At 44.8% G+C, this 26,857-nt stretch overlaps 1 protein-coding gene across 1 annotated transcript in view; it reads right to left on the bottom strand.

Moving 5' to 3' along the window:
* LOC6550625 (netrin-B) overlaps nt 1-26,857 on the bottom strand; it is a 57,101-nt gene extending 30,244 nt beyond the window's left edge. The window contains exons 1-2 of the mRNA XM_001978128.3: nt 26,097-26,857; nt 24,035-25,533 (exon numbers count right to left, since the gene is read on the bottom strand). Of these exons, the coding sequence (XP_001978164.2) occupies nt 24,035-25,533; nt 26,097-26,098 (1,501 nt within the window). The 5' untranslated portion in view covers nt 26,099-26,857. The remainder of the gene's footprint in view (nt 1-24,034; nt 25,534-26,096) is intronic.

Raw genomic sequence — 26,857 nt, 5'->3', positions numbered from 1 at the left:
GGTTCAGTGCTCATATTAACCATTTAATAATGATAATCAAGCGGCAAAGTCTTCGTGTACAAGCGTTCATTGTGCAGCTAAATATTAAATTATAAGTGGTATTTCCTCACTCACTAAGATCACATAAAAGAGTATTTTTAAAATATCTCTTCCCCGGCGATATCTCTGCAAGCAATCGATCACCAAGCTCTATTCAGATTTCCTAAAAATGATTTGCTCAATGCCCACTGATTTCACATTTACGATGTCCATAAATTCCAGTTCTGGCCAACTGGGATACACACTCAGTTATCACTACTGCTGGCTGGCTAACGAGTTTACTGGCTAAAACGCTACTGCTACTGCTTCTGCTTCTACATCTGCTTCTACTTGAACTGGAAAATAGTGGAGTAAATGTAAATGTCTCCTGCCCTCGAGCAACTGAGCAATGTTTGACCAAATCGCCGGGGCACCACGATTACTGGGAGTATACATGTACATATGTATGTATGTTGCAACCCATCCCCAAACCCAGCCGCTGTATTCGCATGACAACCTGCAGGAGGCAGGCAATCGCTTGGCAGAGAAGATATTTCATGGCATTTCTAGCCATAGGCCATGAAAGTGCACAGTTGTCAACTCTCAACAGGCAGCAAAAACAGACGGCACAAGTTGAAAGAGCAGCAGTTTCGGGGAGAAGTTCCTGAAGCAGCAGGTCGCAAGCACAGACATTCGGACTGGATTTGGATTTGTATTCGGATTTGGACTTCGACTTGGGTTCTAACGATCGCCGCTGGCCAAACATGCGAGCAGCTCCTCCCTCGACTTTCTGGGCCTTTGTGTGAGTGTAATTGAAGCGTCAAGCCTTTTACCATGTGCCCAGGGCCACAGAATCGCAGACAGGGATTCGGTTTTTGGTGAGCAGCTGGACGGCGGATTTCGGGCTCCATTGTGCCAGCGATGATGTCCGATTTGCGTGTTCAGTGCGTAGGGGGAAATATAGATGTATGCATCATCATGTAAGGCTGGGATTCCAAGTGATTAGTGATAAGGCTGTATATATATATAGTGACCGTACAAATGGCGCTATTGCTTGCAGACTACATTGCCTAGCACTCCACATGTTACACAGACTATAATGATTTAACCTCTGTCATTTAAAAGCGGAGAGTTCACAGTTGCAGTGCGGCACAGTTTTCCATCATCACGCCGGGCCTTTGTCATTTGCTCGAGTTTGGACAGCTTGAAGTTGGCTTTGCAGCTGCGTTTTCGGCGTTTTTCGTTGCTGGCTGGCGCCCACGTCAAAAGAGGCAGTAACAAAAGCAAAAAAGCCCGGTCCGCAGCAAAAACTTAAACTCAAACAAGAAGAACCAAACGGCAGCAGTCAGCTGTAGCATAAATCATAATTTGTCAGCGTGAAATTTGGTTGACGTTGTTGCCGCCGCTTTGTTCTCCTCTCGTTTTGTTTTGCTTGAGGTTTTTATTTTCATTCTGCTGTGTTAGTTAACCTTTTTCTTTTTTTTTTTTTTTTTTCAATTTAGTTGAGCACCCGTCGTCTGCCGTTGGCGTCCCTCGCATTTTTCCTCATTTAATTTGCATTCTTCTTGGGGTCCTGGGATGCGCTTCTGCTTTATTCGCCTGTCGCTCTTTTTTAATTAGCCGAAAATGCGCTTAACGACAAATAACAACATCAACAAAGAGAAATTATAATTTATATGCTTTCTCGGCTTCCCCCAAAGGAGCTGGGGGCGCGGGCACTCCTTGGGTCTCCTCAACTGGGTCACCATGTCGTATGCGCAATGCGAAATTCGCAAAATTTACGTATTTGCCCCGTCGACTCGTGACTCACGCCAGATAAAACTGAAAAACTGACACTGACAATGCACATCACTCACGACCCAGAGAAAGTGGGTCAACCAAAAAAAACCCATACTTTCGATTCGAGGGCAGCGGGCAACACGATGCAATGGTATTTGGTCAAGATACATCAAATGTGCTCTGCACTTTCAGAGTATCGAACTTATACAAAATAAGTGAAAAGCTGATATATTTCATGAAATGGTGGCTTATTGAAACACATTCAATGTGTCATGTTGGCGCACAAGGTATATAAGCCTATTTTTAATCCCATTTCTGAAACGCCTTGCAGGTGGAATCCCTTTATAATAAAATGTGAGCTCTTCCTGAATGCAACATTTTTTATCGCCGCCATTCGCGACAGCAAGTGTCACATTTATTTTATAATCCTCTTCGATTTCAGCTCAAGTGATGAAATGACCAACGGCGGCATTGTCCTTGCGCCAAGTCGCAGATTCGCAAAGTTTTATTGGCAGCGCATAGTGCACACATATGAAAATCAATTTATTTGAAAAGCCGGGTAAACAAAAGAGTGGGGTAAACAACAACGAAAGCCATACTAAAAAGAATCTACCCCCAAAAAAGCGCTCCCAGCGGATTCTTCAATGGACGCTCGTCTTTTTCGATTTTTTTGTATTTTGTATTTTCGTTTTTTTTTTCATTTTTTTTTTCTGTTTTCGCCAATCAAGTGCTCCTCGTTCGGTCGATGAATAAATGGCAACTGTAAGTGAAAACAATTCAAATTAAACATGGTCGGGGCCATGTGCTTGAAAATTGCAACAGAGGCAGAAACTTCAATGGACCACGCCGGTCAGCAGTGAAATGCGAAAGCAGAAAGCACAGAGAGAGAAAAAAGAATCAGCAAGTGTACTTCAGGCTAATATCACAAACGCAATTACACGGACTCTCTCACTCGGACTCCCCTTTGCATTGGGATTGGGATTGGGATTGGGGCCTGTAGCTGGGCAGCCTGGTCAGCCTGGTCAACTGGTGGAAATGTGTTTTTTGTTCTAGCGAAACAAAAGCAATTGCCCGCCCGATGGCCGGCCAGGCAGACTGAACTCTGCTCCGAGAAACTCCCAAACAATTCCCATGGGGCCCTTGGACATTGTGGGGTGCTCAATGGACACACACGTGCACCGCAGGAAACAAAATTGGTTTTGCTACCACTTAAAATGAATATGCCCTGAATACGCATTTTACTGCTATTTATAACTACAGGCACACTTCCAAATACCTATGCTATAAACACAAATGATAACCTGATATTTCGCAAATCGCTGGCTATTTCTCGCAGTGCACCCACTTATAATAGGCAGGCACTTGGTCTGCCTGAGCCTTTGTCTCTGAACCTCCACCTCCACCTCCAGCTACCCGACTGCTCACAGGTAGTCAGCAGAAGTTTGTTTGTTCTTTTCACCTTTTTACTTTTTTATATACATTTATTTATTTTTTTGTTGAGCTGCCTGTGCTGCCTGTGCCCGTTGGGCAAGTTAACGGAAGCAAGCAATTTAGCTGCTAAGAATGCCGATAACTGGGAATTGGCAATGGCCCCACTGGGAGGCCACAATACTCGTATATCGAGCTGCGATTGAAAAATCAGTGGCTTTTGGGGTGCAGTGCTTTAAGCTGTGGCTTTCATTAATAAAACGACTTGTTGTGAATACATTTTCGAAATTCCCTCGAAGTTTTAGTAATGCAAGCTTGGTAAACTACTTTGAAATGCATTTTCTATAACTTTGTCTTCGCCAGATAGGTGCCAGTCCAAAAATGTATTGTACATTTTATAAATGCATATAATAGTATTACAAATTATTCGTCACTGCACAGTTTTTTCTTTTGCTTATTTTTCACATATGTAGAACTTTTCCCAGCTGTGCAACCGTTTAAATATTCATTTCACTTGACTTTTATGCGATCCATCCCCTTGATTTGTTGCAATGCCCACTTTTTCGGTGACCCCTAATATCCCATAATATCTGTTCTATTCCCAACACTTTCTATTCCAACTTTGCCGGTTGCTGCATATTGCGTAATTTGCGCGCTTTGTTTTAATTAAAATTCAAATGCGTTGCAATTTCATTAATTACCAGGCAGAAACACACACATAGTCGTGGCTGGTGTGCCACTTGCAGCCATTTTGTAGTTGGGAGGCTTTGGAAAATGGCGCTGACGTGACTCTGCTCGAGTTTCAGTGTTCAGTGCTCGGTGCTCGGTGTTCGGTGTTTAGTGTTTAGTGTTCAGTGTTCAGCTTTTTGTTGCTGCTGGCGATTCCCATTGCATGCCGGCAGTGCTGCGAACCATGAAAGCAAACGCATTCCCATCAACTGAGCGGGGGAATCTGCATCCCCTGTCCAGCTCCTCCTGCTGCTCCTGCCCAGCTCCTCGTCTCCTGGAAACCCAAAAGCGGTGAACCGCATTCGCACGAAGCCTGTCCAGCAATGCAGCCCCATTTGGAACGCCCTCTGTGGCGCCACTGTGCCTCTGCCTCTGCCTGTTCGTGTGCGAGTGTATGTGTGTGTGTCAGTCAACAATTCAATTAACGTGTTGATGATTTTGCGGCATGCAACATGGCGAACGAGTTGCAAATGCGTCGGGAACGTCGGTGCCTAGCCACGCTGCCTGTTGTTCGGTTTTCATCTCTACATTTTGAGGAGCCACTGATTGCCACCTCCGCCTGGCACCTCCTGAGCCACCCAGCCACCCAACCACCCAGCCATAATCAACCATTTACCCACTCACCCAAAGGCGTTGCCTACTTTGCTGCGTCAATTTGTCAATTAGTTTGCCAATTGTTGCCAACACTTTTCACTTTCTCTCGCGCGGGTTTTCAAAATGAGTGGACTTTTTCCGGCAGGGGGGCCGTTGGGAAAAGTTGCTCCAGGAAACCGTCGCCGCAATTAAACAAATGCTCCATTGATGCTCTGGCATTGGCCAACGGCAAGAATGCTTAACACTTTCAATTAAACGCATTAATTTTATGGGATTACGCCCTTAGGAATGGGCGTGGCAGTGTCCCATTTCTGTCTGCCAAAGTCGCATATCAAATTTAATTTGCTCATTTGCCCTAAGAGCTTTTAATGTGTCTTGGGTGGCCCTATCCCTATATACATATATACACACCATTCAAAACCCACACCATACCATCCCATCCCAACCCATCCTGAGTGCCGAGCGAGACGGAATGCGTGTCTTACCTAGCAAAAATGCGCCCCCAATTAAATTCAATATTAAATTGAGCAAAACGCAATTAACTCCAAAAGGCGCGCACACCAAGCAGACGGCAGATGAGATGATGACGATGCCACCGATGGCCACAACTTGGAAGCGAGCCAGGTCCATGGGCCAGAGCATCCCCATCTTTATCTCCGCCATCATCGCCCTCCTCGGGCCACGTCTGGTGCCCCATTCTCACCCCGTCCCCATCTAAATGCCCCTTTCCCCAATCGTCTCATAGGCACAGAGGCGGTCGCACAGCAGCGGTGGCGAAAATAGCACCAATTTTCAAATAATGAGGAGAAATAAGGAGTAAAATAAATACATTGATTATGAGCAATTCAGTTCAGTTCTTTGCTTTGCAAGAGTGGCGAGAATGACCAACATTTTGAGTTCATAGTGCTATTATTGTGGCCCGCATCGTGTATCTAGCGTAGGTACAACACGTATACGACGCGTTCGCCCCACAGACTGTGATTTGCGGCACAGATACAGTGGGCTGCAGATAAGGAGGTATATCGAGAACATTGGGGCAGGCGTAGAGGGGCGTATAAACAGCACGGGTGGCAATGGGAGACAATTGCCAGCAAATATTCCTCGTCTCGATCAAGAAATCGATAAAGAACTATTAAGATGATTTACAATGAAAAGGGAAAAAGCAGCAGCAGCAGCAGAACAAACTAAGTTAGCGAACAGAAAACTAAAGCTAGAGACTGGCTCAATTGTTCCAGAAGGAATAACAAAGTAGCCATTACATAGGTTTCAAACCAATAAAGTGTCCTAAAATATCTCAAAACCAACCCGAATACACGCGCAAATCCCATTAATAATGCAGGTAGCTTTAATTATTCTAAACGATGTCCCACTGTGCGACTCGGCCACCAGTCAAGTGTGTTTATGAGCCGCTGACTAACTCCACGGGCAGCTGGAAATTGTTCTCGTTGTCGCTGCCTGGGCGTTGAAACAAAAGCTCGCTGCATAGATAACAATCAACAGCGTTTGCCTGTTTCGCCACCACCTGACCCCTGACCCCGGCCACGCCCCCACCTCCTCGTTGCTTAAAAGCTGCTGTGTAACCCGCTGGCTACGTTTGCCAATCTTAGATGTCGGCAAACATTTCGTGTGCGTGTTCCCCTGCCTCCCCACAAAATGTTCTACTAAGGCTATATGTTATAATTATGCACACTGGGCGAAAAAGCTAGCTAGAACTCGGCAACATCTACAAGTCTGTATAGAAGTGCACGTGCATCTTTTTTCTAACATTTACTTGAATAATTTCAAATAACACCTGCTCATTGATTTTAAAGCACACTAATTTATCCAGTATTTCAAAGGTGTTACACATTATGTATTTCGAGTGGATTGACGTGCGAAAACTGAGCGATGCTCGCTGAAAACCCCTTTATTCCTGTTAATTCCCCCTGAATCAAGCCAAGCAGACAACCAAAACTTTGGCAACAGCATGCAAAGTGTTTAATGTTTCATAACACAACTGACGAGTTGCGACGGAGGATGGGATGCGGATGAGGATGATGCTGGTTTCAGGTGCAGAAGTCAAGCAGGAAACTTGCGCAATGGCAAAAGGGAGCAGCAGAACAAATGTCACTGCAATCTCACTTTCAGTTGTCTGTCAGTTCGGCGACTTGGTTCGTTTAGTTCCCAGCCTCATGCATAAATGCCACATATGGGTTGGAAGTCTGATACCACCGTGAAGTTGGAACCACAGATCGTTTCGGTCCACAAATGCTGATACCATTTCATGATGCATTAGTTGTGCAGCTTAAGATTACGATTAAATGCTCATAGTGCATTCGAATAGCCTTTCCTATAGACTCCTTAAAAGTCTTAACAACGTCGTTTATCTGCGATATTTTAATTAAATTACAACCTGTCCAGGACTCCGCCCAAAAGACCGCCTTATCGATAAGCCAAAATCGTTGCCCCGCCTAAGCGGCTCAAGTCCAAGCCCCATCACTCTGCATCAGCATCAAAACGCCATCGAAATGTGCGGCTCATGCATATTCATTTGACCACCAGCACACTTGGCACCACCAGCAACAGCAGCACCACCGTTGCTACATCCGCACCACTTCAATTTGGCTAAGGCACGTAGCGGTGGGTGTTGCTGCAGCAAAATGCGCAACTCAATTGCAATTACGAGAAATGTTAGCTTATAATTTGATTAAACTTTTCAATTACAATATGCAATGAAGTTGCTCACTCGCTGGCAAAAGCAACAGCAACAGCAGCGGCAGGTACAAGGGCGTGCCACCCAAAAGGGGCGTGGTCGGGAGGATGGCATGGCTGCCCGGACGGACTGCTAATTCCCACAATTACAATTTGCTGGCAAAGCAATCGGGAGCAAGTCAGCTCCCAGACCATGCCCAGTCGAGACCTCCCAGTCGGCGGAGGAGACCGGGGCGGGAATGGGGAAATAAAATAGGTACGGAGGATTAGAGACCGATGCCGCACCACTCGACTACCCTTCAAGATTTGGGGCAAGAGAAGTGCGATGGCACAAAGTTACCAGGCAATCTAATGCTTTACATATATGACAGCACTTGTAGATCTCCTCTTTAAGAATTGCAATTCTTATTTATAATTGTATTGATAAAGGACAACCTAATTAATCACAATAGAATTGCATGAGGTACTAGTAGATCGTGCGGCCTTAAATATGATAGCTTCGATAAGAAATGTTTAGGTTTATGCTGCAATCTCACAGAGCGTCATATCGCCGTAGCCCCGAATTTATCCATATAAGCGATGTTTGGGAAGTCAGCCCTTCTTAGCGCAGCCGATGGACTCCAGTCCGTGGAAGGGGCATCCACATTAAGTTGCAGGCAGCACCTGCAGCCCGCAACTCGGCGGCGCAGCGCGGGGGTTGGACAAGGGGCTTGGCCATGCGCCAGCCGAAGAGTGGAGCATATGCCAGGGCCTAGACTTGCCTTTAGGCCGGGTCCCCAACTTGCCTTTCCTTTGGTCCGCTTTTTTTTTGTTTTTTTTTTCTGCTTTTCCCTGCATCCCGCCCCCTTTGTGCCGCCTCTGTCGCCAGACTGCTGTTGTCTGCGTGTGGTTCATAATCTTAAATTGCCAGGCGGCCCAAGTTCGACTGGGTTTGGTTTCGGTTGGTTGGTCGGATGGTCGGATGGTTGGATGGTTGGAACCCTGCCATGTACGTGCTCATGTGTGCAATGCGATAGAATTTTCTTTTTCCTCATCTTCTTTGCATGTTGTTTTTTTCTCCCCCTTTTTTTGCTGCAGGTTAATCTAAATTAGTAAAATATACACGCAGAGGCAGCTCGGGCTTAACTAACTCAAAGGTAAATAGACAACGTCACCGTTGCGACGTTGTTGCAACGTCAGCAACGGCAACTCTGCAGTTTGTTTGTTGCTGCGGCATTGATGCTGATGCTGCTGCTGCTGCTGCTGCTGCTGCGCTGCTCCGTCTGCTGCGGTTGTGGATGCAAATGGGACTGAGGCTTGACGTTGCCAACGTCATCGTCATCCTAGTCGTCGGCGGCGTTGCTAAAACCAAAGTAAACTTTAAACAAAACTTGGCACAAAGCAGCCTGACATCGTTGTTGTGACTCTGCTGCTGCTGCTGCTGCTTTTGTTGCGGCCCATTGCCTTGCCAGAGATGCCAAGCGGCAAGTGGATGCAAACAGTGACTTTGTGTAAGTTGCAAGTGCCACATCAGCCAGGTCTCCTTGTGCCACAATCAACTATGTGCAGGAAGATAGCCAGGAAACATTTCGAATTCCGATTGTTCACATTTTCAAGTGGATAGATAACCGCTGCGACGTTCAGATCTTCGTGAAGAGCAGTCACTGTTTCCAGTCACGGATGTGATCCCTTCGCTTCCGCTCACTGTGACGAAAAATGCGCAAAGTCAATGGGAGGCAGCTTGATTTGTATACCTATTTTAAGCCGATTTGCTTTCACAAATCACGTTGCAATAACAATCGCGTCTTGGCGGCTCGTGACTGCTCTGCGAATACTCGCCCCCAAAAAGGAAAGGAGATGGCACAACTCTATTCGCTATTCGCAACGAGCATAAGAGGATTTTCATTAAAGCGCATAAAAATGTGCCCCCTCCTGTGGCAGTTGCCATTCTTCTTATTTCTTATTCCTCTGATTGTGGGTATCTCCGCATGCCGATACAACGGCAAACCGACCGAAACGGAGCGGCGCGGAGCGGAGCGGAGCAAAAAATAAGAATCAAAAGGTATACATATATATGTAAGCAGGGAGTTTCAGCCAGGAGACACTCGACTCTCGACTCGACTCGACTCGACTCGACTTTCGACCTCAGAGTCGCAGCTTCAGCCGGAAATGCGCAGGCAGCGCAAATAAAAACAACAACGCGCGTGCCCCAACAACAGGCACTGCCTTGGCCTTTGGCTGCCCCTTCCGCCGCGCCCCTGACAAACATGCCCCATCCCGCCGCAGTCACTTTACCCCCAGATGCTTGCCCCAAAAACGCAGCCAAAGGTAAACACAGCTCTGCACGGCCAGAAATTTAACGCCTTCTTTTCGTGCCTTAATTTGCGTATATTGCTCTTTTGTCGCAGCTCATTTATGGCTACTTTTCATAATATTGATCCCAGATCTTTGTTATTAGTTTAAATCCCGTTTAACTATCGATGCGTTGTAAAAACTATTAATGGCATGACGTAGAAGATAAGACCATTGACCGTTCCCTCCTACCTGCTCGTAATTTACGATCCAATTAACCATCAGTACCACTCGGGCATCGCTGTGCAGAGATACTCCCACTCTGCCATCCTGTTCTTATGCCCATCTCGCTCTGCTCAGGAGCGGAGTAATAGATGTCACAGATTAGTAGCAGCTTGTACCGCCCCTGGAGTTTCGTCGAGCTGAGCTGAGTTGAGTTGAGTTGAGTCTGCGGCTCAGCCGTTGTCGCTGTCATTAAAAGTGTAATAAATACAACGCAACGCAGCAGCAGCAACTGCAGCAGTCGCGCCATCAGTAGCAGCAGCAGCAGCAGCAACAGCAGCAACATGCCGCAGCAAAGTCAAGTACATCGTACGTTGTAGTATCATTTGCACGTACTTGTCACTCGAGTCGAGCCGTCCTTTCCATTCCTTTCCCTCGATCCCACCAGCAATACCCATCAGAAATCCTCTTCAGAAGGTTTCTTCTCCTGGCTGCTCCCCGCTGTTGAGTTTGATGTTCCTGCTGTGTGTTGCAATGTTGTTGCTGCTGCTGATGCTGGTTTGCCCAGTGGCCCAAGTCTCGACATGATGGCTGCTGTTTCAGCTACGATTGCCCTTTGGGCAACCAATGCTGCCTCGTTTTCAAGGCCTAGACAGCTTGTCAGCATCCTGCTGCTCCTCCTCCGGCAAACAACACACTACCGAGGCACTTCCTCTCTGTTTTTCTGTTTTGACCCACGGCGCATTATGTCCAGTCGGCTGATTTTGGCGAGGGCGGTCGGTGGTGGTGGACAATCATCATTTGAATAGTCCACACTTTGCATAAAATTAATATTGAGTCTGGGGCTCTTGGACTGCTCGACTGGAGAAATGAAATCATGTTTCCGACAGTTCATCGCGAGTGTTTTAACGGCCGCCACATCCGCCGGCGGCCAGATTCTCCATCTTACTTTCAATTATTCTTTTTTTATTTATTATGCTTCTTTTTTTTTTTTTTCTGTAGCGCTGCTTGCCCGCATAATTCGCTTTTTGTGCCAACTTTGTCATTTCAAATATTTAATTTTAAAAAATAATTTATTCATTTCCGGCCAAGAGGCGATCCAGAGGAAAAACTGCCCTCCCGTGCTGTTGATGATTTTCTTGGTTCGTTTTGATGTGTTTGCTGCCACTGCCGCTGCCAACCGCAATTTCATTTGGCTTTGTTTTCAAAGCAAAAAGTGAGGAGAAAATGGGAAATGGGAAATGCGAAGGCAGTGCGAGGTGTTGAGGAAATTAAGACCGAACTGTAATGAAAGAATGGCTATTGATGTCACTTCACCCCAAGGAACGCAGACCCAGAACCATCATCATCATCTGGTGACCAGTGAGTGGGAAATGTAAACGAATTTATGCATCAATTGCCAATATGAATTTGAGAAGGGCGATATTGGGTTCCGCGACTCAGTAAGATGTTTGATTGTCCGTTGGCCAGAGCGCAACTAAACGGAATAGGGTCAGGATTGCTCATCGGGTTCATGGGCTTGTAATGTTATGCTTAAAGCTTTAAAATTGTAAAAACCATTTATGCATGCAAGTAATTAGTTTTTACCAGTGGTTTATGCTGCATGCAAAAACTGTTTCTGGTTTTTCCTGGTTCCTGCGCTAATGCAATTCGAAAGTAATTAATTGAGTTGGATTTATTGAAACCACATCAAGCAGCTTTTAAAAAATCGTAAAACACATTTGATTCATCCGCTTTCACACGCGTGTTAAATGGCCACTGAAAGTTAACACGGCGTATCAGTTGTTCCCTTAGTTTGGAAAAACACAGGAGCCAGGTGATTAATGGGCAATATTAAGCGTAAGTTGAGGGAATCATTCGTTAGAATGTTTCGCTCGCTTAATGGGTTAAATCGTAAAAATCACTCATACGCCATGTGCGCCGTTGAAAAATGCAGGCACTTAAGTGCAGCGAAATCAATCAAAATCATTCGTGCACAGCTTAAAAATGCATTCGATTTAATTATCGCGTATAAATTTCCGACTCCTTTCGGTTCCACACTCGATTTCGATTATTCGTATATATTATGTACATGTATATAGCTCGAAACTCCGTCCAATCAGCAGCAGCCGACGATTCTTGTTAATTGTGCGGCTTTTTGTGGCAGAGGAATCGAAATGGAAATGAATAGGCATTCGAATGCACGAGTGCCAAAGTGAGTATTCGAGTATTTGCGATTGTTTAACGACCTTAATGCCATTGAGCCAAACAATGGCAACCAAAAATGAACAAATTCCGGCCATTGTCCAAAATTATAAATAGGCATATATATAAGGGAAATAGGAATCTAAATAGGGGGAGATATGGCCGCTTTTAATATGCGAGTGTCTCTCAGTTTATTGCCTAATTATATTGGTTCAATCAATTTGGAATGGTACTGTGTTAAATGTTTTCACCAAAAAAAAGAATTCAATTTAATTATGAAAATGTATTCCTAGTCACGTTTTTAGCATTGTGGCTTTTTGATTTCCTCCCCTACTTGCGCTTTCGATTTAAATTGCCCACTCGCCACATACAAAATGTTTTTATTTTAATGAAATGTTTTTAAACTATCACCTCTTCAACATTTTAGCTATGCTAATAATAACTCTGTGTTTGTGTGTTTGTGGCACATGAACAACAAATTATACATGCAACATTTTAATGAAGTCAAAAATACGTGAGATTTTAGTAGCGCATTTTATTGTTTTTTGTGTGAGTGCGTTTATATTCGTTAAAGTGGGTGGCTTTTCCCCTCAAAAATCGTGCGAGTGTGGGTAAATTTTCTTTATGTTCAGCTGCCTTTTACGGCCATAAATAATGCGTAATGAACCAGGGACTGGAGTGAAAACTAAATCACTTTGTTAAGCTGTTTCCAAACGTTTTTGCCAATTTTCCAAAAGTACCCTGCAGTTCTGCTTATTACAGGGTGTATAGTGGGCAACTAATTGGCTGCATATCAGATTCATAAACGGGTAGTAATAACTTTCGATAAATGACACTTTTTGGACACTTTTATTTTAATAAACTTAAGTTCAATATATTTTTAGGCCTACCATATCTTCAATGTTTTGCTAGACGTATTTGATGGCTACAGGGTACACTCCAGCGTCCACAACTCTTCAGCACTCGACTTTTACACATTTCATGTAAAATGTTGAGCACTTTTGTGTGTGCAGACGGTTTTTCCTTTTTTTTTTAATTAGCCTGCATTTTATTGCAGCGCTCGGTGGGCTTACCACCTCATTAGGGCCCTGGTGCCACAACAATACATCATTTAAGCCTTCATTAGTTTATCGCCCACTGGCAACTGTTGGGTCGAAAGTTATTAGCGACAGTTTAAAATTAAATTGGCCTGAAATTTTCTTTTATTTCCCTCGTTTGTATACATTTTTTTCTGCTGGCCTATCGATATGCTGTCGTTGTTGTTTCTCGCTTGTTAGCATATTCATTTGAAAGTTAATGAAGTCGTCAATTAATTTTCCATTGTTTGAGCTGCCGCTGGGCAATGACAAATAATTCAATATTAATACGCCGTTGTCGGCATAGTCTGGGCATGTGATTGAAATGGGAAATCGACTGGGAAAATTTAAATTATACTCAGCTGCAGAGTTTTAAGTTCGGCAGTCTGTGCTTTATTTTCCTTAGACGCAGTCTAATTATGATTTATCATCGATGCGAGAGATGCATATTTACATGCAAAGGGTGAACTATACAAAAGACATGAAATTGACCATGCTAATTCCCCTTCTCATAGGATTGTCAGTTGTTAAGAGTTTGGAAACAAATACGGCAAATACAAAACCAGAACCACAAACGTTCCTTAGGTATAATATATCATATCATATATAGTGACCCTGAAAAACCCGATGAAATGGGAACAAGCAATCAGGCATCCACCATTCTAAGTGGAGCTCAACCGCAAAGTAATTCCAATGGATCGTCGGATGCATTCCTCATTAAATTGGAGTCTGCATGAAAGCTCACACCCACCGATGTGTACATATATAGTGTGTATATAGCTATGTAATATCTGTGTGGATATATGCACACATGCTTGCCCCTTTGGAGTCGCCATTCCCCATTCATGCATCTTCGATGCATAAAAACCACGCAATTTGCTACACTTTTAACACTTGCACGGCTCAATGAAGTGCAACGAGACGCACTCAACTAACCACCCCAGTCCGAGGCACCACCGACGCCCCTGGACGCCCCCCTTTATCCCGCGGACCCAGAAGTCAAAGCAAAAGGCTCCAGAGAGTACGGAAATGGAGAGAAAAAACAGAAAAAAGCAGCAGAATGCACTGTGAACACAGCGAGGGGCAAAGAAATGGCATCTGAAATGCTTTGGCAGGCAAAAGGGATTCAAACTAACCGAAGGCCGCATGATTCTGCGGTTTGTCACCGCCTCCCCCCGTGGCAGTGCCCCTCCCCCTCCACCACCACCACCAGCATGGTCAGTGTAATCGAATCTCTGGACTGCGTCCCTTGTAGCCCCGTCCACTTTTCCACGCCCCTGCTCTTTTGGATGGCTTTTATTTGCCTGGCTTTTCATTTGGCAGTCAATGCTACGCTTTCGCGCTTTTCAACGCTAACGACTACGTGCCACAGTTTTAACTGCCTTTTACCAAGACCCCTCTTTAATGCAACCATTTTTGAATGAGCCCGCTTTTGCGGCCCACGTGCAAATACCAAAAACGGCCTTCCCTTGCAGAAATTGGGACTCCAAAGAGAAACAGAATCAAAAACGCTATCTATAGAAGTCTACAGTACACGAACAATCTGAACTGGACAATAAAAGCAAATTCAAATGGGAAGTAATTAACACTTGAATGCAGTGGAGCCGTCTACAGACAGGCAACAAATCGCTGCAACTTATTAAGAGCTCACTCCACTCCACTCCCAATTCCCAGCTGGTTAAAAAAAGCATCCAAATGCTGCTTTGAAATTAATTTTGCTGCGTGTGTTGGACTCCCCGATGGGTTTGCCTCACACCCAATCAAATTATGGGTCTGGAGGTGCTACGAACATACAAGTTTTCCTCCAACAAGCCGGCATATTTATGCGTTTTTTCAGTTTCCGCACTTGTGCTTTCCCAGTAGATTCGGTTGGTTGAAACTTTACGAGGCAGGAGAATATTTCCTTCAATTGGAGTTTAAGTTTCAAGAATTTAAGCAGCCATACTGGCATTAAACCCTTCTCATTCAAGTACTTGGATATAAATATCTAATTAAGTTGAAGCCCAAACCAGCATCACAGCTTTAATTTTAAAATCAAATTAATATTTCGCTCTAGTCACCCCATTCAACTCACTATTCATCCAACTCGCGACACTTTTAAGTGGGGCATTTGAATGTTTGGTACACATTTTCGGCCTCTAATAGCCGCCCCCAACTATTATATCCCCATCCGAAGCCACAAACCCATCTTACACTCGGCACCATATAATTTTCTTCATTAACACACACTCACACACACACACACAGGGCACGACAAAATGCTTTAATAGTTTTTCCGTGCCTTTAATTTATGTGAATTTTCAAGGTAGCTAACGAGGTGGTGAGCCGGGCAGATTTTCTGGTGTTTTCCGAGGGATGTGGGGAAGTTGTAAACGAGCCTGCGACAACGCCATTCGATTTGTCAGCCCCCCTTCCTGGAATCCCCCCCTCATCCGTTGCCCATTTCTCCCCCGAATTCATTTAGATTGCTATGAAAATTGCTTTTAAATTAAGTTCTGTGTGGCTGCAATGGCGGCTTCTGGGAAATAAAACCGACAACTAACTAACCAAACATTATTTCTGGTTGGTTCCTTTGCCACACAGCGAACAAAAATAGCAAGTGCCTATTAAACAAAAAGTTAGTGTGTTGTTTCCTGTGTAAAATTAAACTAAATAGAGTCAACTTCGGGATCAGCAACATTTAATAAAAGTCTGCAGCTAATTAAACCAATTATTTCTAACCAAGAAATGTGCTATATATTTTTTTTTTTAATTCTGTTATTTTACTATTACGCCCCTTTTTCTGAGTGTATGTAATCGCAGTTGTTCGTTGGTTGTTTCAACGTTGTTCGTGTTGTTTTTGGATCGGGTGCGGCGTAAAACAAAGCATTTGGCAATTAAAATACCGCCGGACGGCGGCTTTTCACAGGTGAGCTGGCCACAGGTGGGCACAAAAGGGGTAGTAGTAGCAGTACTTTCCTAGAGTTTTCCGAATGCTGCACAAAGCCGCAGAAGAAGAAGAAGAAGAAGAAGGAGGAGTGCAGGCCGAGAAATTGCATTTTCATTGAGTCAATTGAGCAAGTGAGCAACTGAGATATTGAGCGGCTGCAGCCGAAACAAGCCCGCAAATGCCACAGGAAAATGGGGGAAAAGCGTCGGAAAAGCGTTGGCAAAGCAGAGGCAACATAGCAGCATAAGTCAACACTAATTGCAATTTGCAGCTAAACACGGACGGGGCTTAGAGAAAAAATGGGGTGGTGGAATGCTGAAATAGAGGCATCTGTCTATAGGATACATGACATAAATAAAAGAGGATTCTCGGCAAAGATAGCGATGATGAAATGCACAAACAGCGGAGATACTTTTTCTTTTTCCGTAACGAAAAACGGGGGATTTATTTTGGTTGTTTCTCAATGAGTGAGTAAAACTAATGCGTATAGAAACCAGGAAATAGGTTTTATTTAACAAATAGCTGCTGCATTTATCGGATTCTGGAAATATATTCAAGCAAATTGCATTCTTTTTCTCTCAGTGCGCCTGTTTGTGCGGGTGAGGAGTAGACACGTTGGAAAATTCAATTGCACAGTTCAATGCAAATGAAAAGCATTGACACACGAGGAATTCAAAGCAAAAGAAGCTGAAGCTGCGAATAGAGCTCTCGAATAATTAGTGAATAATAATGATTGGCAGTGCACAAATGTGAACTTGCAACCCAATGAACTTGAGGGCAATCAAAAGTATGTACATAGAAGTCGTGTTTGAGTCCAGGGTCATCGAGTAATTAGAGTCGTGAAAAGCTATTTAAAGTACCCATGCGTGTGTTCATTTGCATGAATCATTCGCTGTAATTCGTATCATTATCATACTAACTTAGTTAAGCGTGAGTATCTCAAAAGTGCTCCGTTCAATAAGTGCACAACTGAAATATCTAAAAAAAAATGTAATTTTCCTACTCTGTGGCAACGAAATGCAGTTTATCATGTCGTTTTCCATGTTGCCAGTGGGAAAACCTCGGAAAAGTGAAAACAAAAGCAAAGCACAGTGAAAACAATGCGGGAAAACAAGAAAACGAGTGTATATATGTATACTACTTCTTGGCCGTTTTGGGTTTTTGGACCACGATTCTGGAAGGACCAAAACCCAGCACCACAGGGTAAACAATATAAAAGCAAACAAAACTAAGGGGATATGGCAAAGGAAAACAAAGCACATATAGCCGAAACAAAAAACCCAAGTAGATTTCTCTCTTTTCGGAGTGAAAAGCGAACAAATTAATTAAAATATGCTTCTGTCGTTGGCAACAGCAGCAAATAAATGGGTAGCAGGGGAAAAATCAGAGGTACACAGCTTGCACAGAAATCTCAGGATAGATTTAATGAATTTTTTTGTAGTAATCATTACACATTTTTCGATTTGAAATTCAATCAAATATTGATTAGAGCTCGTTAAAATCGTTTAATGCCCAATCCATTTGAATGATTGCATTTGGGGACTCCTTTCCAAGCCAAAAAGTCGCCTAGCAACCGCTGTCTGCATATGCAAATAGACGAAATGCTATCTCAATTGTGCAATGAATTAAAAACTTGTGCGTCCAAAGAATATTTCTTCGTTTTCTGCCATTTCTGAGGTCAGATACATAGGAGCATCGTCAAAGGCAACGCAGCAACGAAGCATTTTGGTCAGTTTGTTTGATATCATAAATTACAATTTAAATTTTATAACGAAACTAATTGGAGCGATGACGACAGACCCAAAAAGCTCTTTGAAGTGCTCTGTTGTGGCCCAAAGCGGTGGATGATGGTCGATAGGATAGGTATTTCGGTCTCTTAACCACAAAAAGCGGCCGAAACAGCTGCAACAGCTGCCGTTTCTGGCCAAAAGAGTCATAAAAACATGACTTGATGCGACGCGACGCGGAGTGCGGTCAATCACATCCACTTCCAATTTTTGTATAATTCCACACCTCCACATGGAAAACCAAGAACGAAGAACGGATCGCGTTGGCGGTGGGTTTAGCCGCTTGCTGTCCAAAAAAAAGATAAATAAAAATAAAAGCCAATGAGTGGCCCCTAAAAGGCAGCCACACTGAGGTAAATCAAATCTAGATTCCAGATTCCAGAAATAACCATTTGCCATTTTAAAGATATCTCGTTTTGGCTGGGTATACATCGGATAATGTACCTTGGAAACTAGTTCTGCTTAACTCGCCATTAAAGCTCAATCTGCATTTGGTTGCTTTGGCAATTGGTTTTTTATGGTAGAAGATACGGAACCAGAAAGATTTGCAGAAAATGGGCTTCAATTTCCATATGTTTTGACTGCGAGCCACCAAGAATAATCAATGTTGTCAGTTTGCGTAGGTAAATTTAGTTTCAAAAACTATTCCAATCGTTAAACCTTAAAATTAGTAAATGATCACCTTTTTTCTCAGTGGTAGAGCCCCATTTTTCGCCAGAAAGAATACGCCGAAAGTTTAGCGTAAGACAAGTAGCTTTGTTTATACATGTGTGTGAATGTTGGAGCTATAGTAGGCGGCGGCTGTTAAGGGGGCGTGGCAACTACCGACACGCTGCATTGTTGCTGTTTTTGGTTTTGGGTCTTGGGTTTTTTTGCCGGCGCCAAATGCTTGCGCAAATTAAAAAGTAATTGCTTGAGAAAAAGTCAGAAACAGAAATATGCAACAAACAGCAGCAACATCAGTAGAAGAGGAACAAGACGACGGCTACGACGACGAAGGAATGTGGCGTTGATGGCTTCCAGGGGAAAATCGAGTGGCTGAGAATGGGGCAACCGAGGTGGCTGGTGGCTGGTGGCTCACAGTTTCACAGTTCTGTGTAGCTGAAAGGTTTCAAGTTGCCAGCCAAAATGCCAAAAAGTCATCAACTTATCGTTGTTTTTCGGTTAAGGGTCGGAGGTCGAAGGGCGAGGGAGGCGATCCGCACTGGATGTTTCCCAAAACAATACAAGTAGAATGCAATTCGAGGAGGGTGCTGAATGCTGGCTGCTGGCTTCTTCAGCGGCAATCTTGGCGAGAAGCGCTCGGGGGAGCAATTAAATAGAAGTAAAAGTGATGAATCAAACACTGCCACTGTGCGAAAAGGAATTAGAGTGCTGGCGAAGCCATTAGTCGGAAATGGTTGGACAGTTGAGCAGTTGAACAGTTGGACAAATGAAATGGGATGGTAGTCCCCGAGGATAATCAAGTGCAGCATGCTCGCCAGTAAACTCACTTTATTCTCTATCCCCTCAAGTTCAAAAGTACTTGCCTGCTACCTTCATACAAATGATTATAGGAATGAAAAGAACGTATGCCCAGATGACACTGATCTGAATAGGAAATGTCTCTTTTAGCACAAATAGCCAGACACTGCAGCACTCTATAGTTGCATTCAATTATATTGCATATCCTTTTTGTAAGTTCAATTTGCACGAGTGTCCTTTCGCAGGCTCTCGGCTCCATTAGATGAGTCCTTTTTGTGCGCTCCACCAAGCACACAGTTTTGCCCCGAAATAAAATGAGAACTCAAAAGCATTTCCACATGGCAAACAAAGGATGTAATTCAGCCTTATTAGGATTCCCAGAGCGAATTTCTTAAATTCCAGCCATTCAGCAGTGCAAATCACATCCACATAACCCGTCCCGTCCCGTCGCATGCAAATGAAGTACAGTCTCCCGGTTTTGCCACTACACAAAGGACACTCATTATGCACTTGCATGTTCTGCCCACCACCCCTTTTTTATACTTTTTCACGGCTCCTTTTAAATGGCAAACTTTTTTGCTAGCTGCCACACACTTTAAGGCAACCCCCGCCATCAAAAAAAAAATAGAAAAATATAAAATACGGAAGGCAAAAAAACTAAGCAATCGCAACAAGCGAAATGGAAGCTGCCAGCATTTTATCACATTGACACGCCACGCCCACTCTGCCCCCTGAAAAGTGAGCAAGGCAGGAGGGGGAGGGGGAGGGGGGCGTGCTACACAGCCACAGTTTTGCGGTTATGCCATAAAATGTTGCATTTTGCTTTCGGTTTGCCAAACGTCTCGGCCAGAATAACCCAGAATGCAGAATGCTTCGTGTTGCATATGTGCAACAACTTAACTGCCAACCGCTAGGTAACTCTTACTAATACTGCCACTGTTTCTACAACTGTTTCTTCTGCACTGCGAGAAATGCTCGCTCGATCTTTCAGTATGAAAAGACTGAGACATATAAATACTAGAAAAAACAACATTTTTTTGGGAAATCCGTCTGTAAGCCATAGCAAACTAGCTGACCCATATTTTTCTAAGTGCACCAGTGCCTTTGCAACTTAAGCTGGGGCAATTTGTTGCAAGTCAGTTGTGGGTGCCGGTGATTCCGGTGAGCTCCTGGCTCCGTTTACACCTCACCCCGGACACGTTAAATGCGCACAGCTGCCGGGATTACCAGGCGGAATTTGCAAATGTAAACGCAGCGAATTAGTCGCGCCCCGAACACACCGAACAGCCCTCGGAAAAGGGAAACCCATGAATGGCAGGAGCAACACCCTCACTTCGCCATTCAGCCAGGACACACATACACACTCACCCCCGAGGGCGAATAGTAAACATATGAAAATCACACACAAATAAATGTAATAAACAAAGCGGCATCTCATCTCGATCGGGCTGTGGAGTGGGTCTGGGTCCAGTCCAGTCAAAAGTGGTCAGGGGACACGGCCCCTTGGCTTCCTGCTCGTCCACCCGCAGCCCCTGGACGCGTTCGATTGCAGCCTGCCAAAAAATTAACAGATGTCTCGCATTAGATGCGCTTCACTCGACCCCAGAGACCCGCGAGCGGCGGGCCAATGAGGCGATTTATGCCACAGTGGGTCAAATAGTTCTTCAAAGAGAGCGAACAAATTTGAAAAAAATTTAATTAAATGGAAAGAAAGAAGGATCTGAACATTTAGAATGCCCGTTTGACAGGTTTTCTAACTTCAGTTGGGTGTAAAATATTTCAATAATCAATCAGTGGGTCAACAAGTTCTTCTTCTCGAACAAATTAAAAAAAATTTAATCAAATGAAATAAAATTAAGAAAGAAGGATCTGAGCATTTAGAATGCCTATATCACTCTTATGGGCTACGAACGTTTGACAGGTTATCCAACTTCAATTGGGTGTTAAATATTTCAATAATCAATCAGTGGGTCAAAGAGTTGTTCAAAAAGAACGAACAAATTTGAAAAAAAATTTAATTAAATGAAATAAAATTAGAAAGGAGGATCTAAACATTTAGAATGCCTATATCACCCTTTTATGGGCTACAAACGTTTGACAGGTTTTCCAACTTCAACTGGGTGTTAAATATTTCAATAATCATTATTCGGCTGCACGTTAAGATTGAAGTGCAAAAATATCAGTTCTGACCCACTGTGCACTGCGACCACTGCGGGTTAACCGTGGAATGGAATCGGGAGCAATTTTTAGGCAAGCGGCATCGAGACAAATCGCCAACGAATAAAGCAAATCGGAATAAAGCATTTTGGGCAGAGTGGAGTGGGAGTGAAGTGGCATTGGGGGACAGGGGGCGTGGCACGGGGCACGGGGTACCGCGAGATAAGCCACACGGCAGCAGGTAGAAAAATGCCTGTGTTTGTGTTTGTGCTGCTATTTCCTTTTTCAATATTTACTCTTTCCGCTGGAGACCACATTTTGTCGCACGATTTAGTTGCCTCAAGAGGGAATTCTTCAGATTACCCTACAATTATGAACAACGCGACAGTTCGCCAGGCAAATAAACCAATTTGTAAACAATTTCCAGTGAGATTTGTAAAATATTTACTTGTGCCATTGCGCCATTCTGTGTATTAAAGTCATGACTTTACTTTGAAATTTAAAATTTGCCGATCTTATAAAAACACTTTTTAAAAAGTGAGTGGTTTTGCGACGTCGGTGTCCCAGCAAATCTATTTTCTTGTTATGCATATTGTTTCCCCGCAGTTGGCCGCGATATCCGCCGTGTTCGTAACGCTTTGTGAATATTTGGAGCCGACCGAGGCTCCAGTAGCCAAGTGGTCAGCTGGAGGAGATTGTGAGTGGCGGAGAGGAATGGAGTGGAGCTAGACAGATGGGCTGGGTGGGGAAATGGGACAGAATAGAAACAAGGACAGCCAGCGGCTGCAAATTCGCCCAGACATAAATATTTTTTATCACTTTTCGAGCGCTCCATCTTTCCAGCAAACCGTGTCCTTGTGCCCCCGCGCTGTTTATTTCGTTGCATTTGTAATGAAGTCCGGACTCGGGATTCCGGCGGAGACTAATTCAAATTTAAGCCATAGAAAATTAATTTTTTGGCTACCATCCCATCCATCCGGCCAAAAACGCTTCGCGGTGGCTGCAAAAGCTGATGGAAGGGCACAGAAGTAGACGGACAACTTTCGGCTTATTCGGCTTAGTGGGCTTCAAGGTCGATTAAGGGCCGTTGGCCATGGGTTAAAGAGTTTAGGGAGATTTTCTGGCCGGGATCTGGGACGCTTTGTTTACGGAGATCAGCCGACATTAGTTGGAAATCCCCCCAGACTGGAGTACCAAGCACTGAACCTAATTTAAATATTTCAAACTCTCAATTGTGAGTTACAGAGATTGATGAAGCTCACATTCGATATAGTAAATACGTTCTCTTATTATATTTCCAAATTAGAGAAATTAGCTGGGTAATTTCCTAGTTAGTACGTAGTAAATTACTAATACCTAGTGATTCCCTCCATTTTCCTCCATCAAGCTAATCCTTTCCGCTTCAACTCGTTGGCCATTTCCCGGGGCAATTGTCATGGGATTTTCCTTTTTCTTTTGCCATAAGCCATAAATTAGTGCCGACCGACGTTGCGTTGAGTCTTTAAGCTGACCTTCGACCCCCCCACTCTCCATCAACTTTGCACCACCCACTTTTGGGCTGGACCACTCCCCCACTTGGTTTTGGCTTTTGATTAATTCTGGATGAGGACAACAACGTGGACGTCAATGGTCCACGGAAAAGTTAATCGTTAGTAATTTATGGCCCTCCAAGGAGGCGTAGATGTGGGCGTGGCAGTTAAGGTAAGGCGATCTGAAAGTAGCGTTAATACCGCATGGGATGATGATGCTAGATGGTCGCCGGCCAAATCAGACAGAAATCCCGATATGCTTGGGTCACATTCTCCGTGCCAACTGAGTGGTATGTGTGGACAATTGTGCCGACATTCCAAGTCTCGAATAAAATACCAAAAATGCAAAAGGAGAAGAATATGTGGATGGCAATTTGGAGCTGTGGATCTGTGGAGCTGTGGAGGCGATGGCATCGATGGCGATTGCCAGTGCAAGGCTAAAGTACTCAAGTGCAATGGGAAACTGGAGTGCTGATGAAAGGATGAGCAGAGGGCACTGGCACAATCACAAACGCAATCACACAATGCTCGCAATTGAAAACGCCACTCGAGTCGCCGTCCCCAACTTTCGTCCCCTTCCCCTTCTCCTGCTGCAAATGCACTCAATTGTACTGTCCAATTCCAAGTCCAGTGTGAGTGACCATGAAAAGACCTCTGCTCTTGACCGAGGGCAGCTCCAAAGATCAATATCAATGGCAGTGAGGCAGCTCCACCATTCGGTTTCAATGAAGGAATATGGTGCTACTCAATCAATTCATGCTTTATCATCGGCACAGTCGAGAATCCCATAAATTTCGTATTTACATAAAAATAGCACATGTGATACATAGTGTTTCTTGAACTACTAAAACGTATGTGCTTCAGATAACTCTATCTTCTACATTTAGCCATGCCCATTCGAATTTCATATACGAGTATTTGATAGTTGTGTCCTATTAAGTGTAGTTGCTGTGGCAAGTTACAAAAATGTGCGCAACAAAGGAATTTTTTAAAAGTATTCTAAATGTCTATAAAGCGAGTGGTAACAATATATGGCTTTTTTATGCACCCAATGTAAGCTTTTGAAACTTGGCCCTTCAAAATTTGTATAATTTGCGTAGAATCCTTTGGGATCCAGTGAGCTTGTGACTACGAGTATGTATATCTAGAAAAATATCTATAAGGATAGGTACTCACTCTTGCACTCGTTGGCATCGTTGTCGGTGGCCCTGCCCCAGGGTCGGTCGAAGTAGAAGGGTTTGCAGCGTTCGCATTCCGGTCCGGCGGTGTTGTGCTTGCAGGCGCAGGTCATGGTCAGCTTGGCGCTCATCTGGGTGCTGCGGCCAAAGTGGGCGGCTAGCGAGGGGGCGGAGGGCGTGTCCTCGTCCTGCCCATCGTCTTGGTCCGCAAGGGCCGCTCCTGATCCCGAACTGACGGTGGCCACACACTCGGAGGCGTGGCCATTGCACTTGCAGCGTCCGCCGACGGCGAAATCCGATACGGCGTAGTGCTGCGAAATGGGCAGGGTCACGGCGGAGGAGGCGGCGGCGGCGGATGAGGAGGGGGCAGCTGTGCTAGGTGGCGTGGCCTTGCCAGGTGGCGTCACCTTGGGCGGCTGCTGCGGGGGCGTGGTGGCCGCCAGTTTGCTCTGGTAGTGCTTCTCGTAGGCGCTACCCTTGTGCTTGCCCTGCCTCTTTACAATCGATTCACCATCACTGGCATAGTCCAAATGCAGATGATCGTCATCCAGTTCCAGATGCTTCTTGGGCTCCTCGTACTCATCGTACCCAGCATCGCCGCTATCGTTGTCCTGCAGATTGTAATCGTACTCATCCTGCTCGCCGTCCAACTCCAGGTCCGCATCATCATCCTCATCCTCCTCGCGACTGCCGCCCATCTCATCGCTGAAGGCATTCGCATTTTTCACCTTCAGCAGCTGCGGTGGCAATTCAAGGCGATGGAATACCACTCGTATATCCGTGGCCGTCACCCAATCCTGCAGGACCAGCGAGGAGTCCAAATCGTTGGCCGACGGACGACCCTCCAGTGTATTGAAGGCAAATCGCTGGGCAGCTCCGCCCGTATCGTGCTGCGAATTAATGCATCTTGCCTCCTGCTCATTGAACTTGGAGATCTTGGCTCGATCCGGCCGTCCATAGAACTTCTGACACTGTGAGCTGTAGAACTGGAAGGGTTGCCAGGTCTGTCCGAAATCCGAACTCTTGAATATGGCCAGCGAATCGGGACGCGGCGAGCGGGGACAAAAGGACAACGATATGTAGGTCAGCTCGTACTTCTTGCCCAGCGACAAGGTTAGGGTCACATTATCCGGCGGCGCACTGTCCGGGTCGTGGGGCACATTCACGGCACCCGATCGCCAGCAGGTCACATTACTGGGATTATTCAGATCGGTCAATGCCGCCGGACCGTACCGCTGCTGTTCGCATGAGCGGCACTCGCCGGCATTTCCGTCGCGCAGCAGTTCGCAGTACCGCTCCGGCTGTTGGGCGCCACAAACGCTGGATGCCTGGACGGGATTTCCATAGGCGGCATTCACGAAACTGGGCAGACACTTGCGCGGCTTGCCCTCGAAGTAGCAGGGATCATTGGAGGATATGCCGGCGGCCAAAGATCCGATGGCCAGTGCCAGGATTACGGGCAGGAGCAGGCCCATCCTTGTCCCTGTCGCTCTGACCCTGAATCGGAAAGGGGAGAACTATATAGTCGGCGCTGATGGCGACTATCCCACACCCTATAAGCTTCTCATATTCCCTACTTTTAGTCAGTGGGTAGCAAAACAGATTATTTGAAACAGAATAGTAACAAGTAACTAATAAAACATTCTCTGTTCTATAAATTCCATCAAATATAACTGCGATTCCTTTTTTTACAAAACCAATAAACACAAATGCACCACTACTATTAGTAAAGAAATTAACAGAGATCTTAAAGAAAATATTTTAAAATTTAATTTCTTTTTTGTATTAAACTCATAAGCACCGTCGAATCGTTCAAAAAATTTAAAAGTGTTTTCAATTCAATTTCACTTTATACAAGTCTTAAAATCAAGAAATAATAGATAAAGGAACTTGACTTTTCTTTATAGCTATCAGTTGAACTATCCAAAAATATGATAAAGCTCGGACAGCATAAAGTTGCTGTTTTGGGGAACTTATAAAACCACTTCCTGATTATTTTATTATTTAATTATGAATCGGGAATATTCGAAGCTTATGGGAACGCAGCGTCAGTTACGTACATTGGCTCGAATGCGAAATACCTCGTACTCTTTCTCTCTTGCACTGTTTCTTCAATTGTTTCTCAGAGGATTATGTGTATATATTGCTGTCTCGGTCACACTCTCGCGAGGATCGATTCGCGTCGGGGTCACCAAACAAACAAACAACAAAAACAAGACGCGGCGACGTCACCCGCGGCGTCACTGAGTCTGCCGCAACAGCATGCAACAGCTGCCAATTCTCAGTCTCAGTTTTGGTCTCAGTCTATCCGATGCGATTCGATGCGTTGCGATACGATAATACGAAATACGATACGATAGTCTTGATTCTTGTTAAAAAGTAGGGGAATTCTTCAATCCCAAAGCCGATTCTCCGGGCTGCGTTGCCACTCGGTCAACGGCCAGCGTGTTTCTGTTCGTCGCGGCGACGTCCTCGCGCCAATTGCCCCCAAAAAAGGTCCTGCGAAGTCTTGTTTCCTCTCGTTTCGTTTCGTTTCGTTCCGATTCGTTTCGATTCTCTCGTCCAGGCGCACTGATTATTCAAAGGAGGCTGGTGCTCCTTCCTTGTCGCACCACTCCCACTCTCGTTCTCTATCTCGCTCACTCTCGCACTCTCAAACAACAGAGTGTAACTGAAAAAAAAAACAACAACGAAGGCCCGACGCGCACTTCGGTTGAATTCGATTTCGTACTGCCTCGAAATCGCCACGGAATCGTCTCAAAATCGCTCGCTTGCGCCGCTCAACGTTGTTTACCTGGCAAACGCTCGGTCGAAACTGTTT

This window comes from Drosophila erecta, unplaced genomic scaffold (assembly GCF_003286155.1).
Source record: "Drosophila erecta strain 14021-0224.00,06,07 unplaced genomic scaffold, DereRS2 tig00000126-arrow-pilon, whole genome shotgun sequence".
In the NCBI taxonomy this organism is placed as follows: domain Eukaryota; kingdom Metazoa; phylum Arthropoda; class Insecta; order Diptera; family Drosophilidae; genus Drosophila; species Drosophila erecta.
This window is presented reverse-complemented; position numbering and strand designations above follow the sequence as displayed.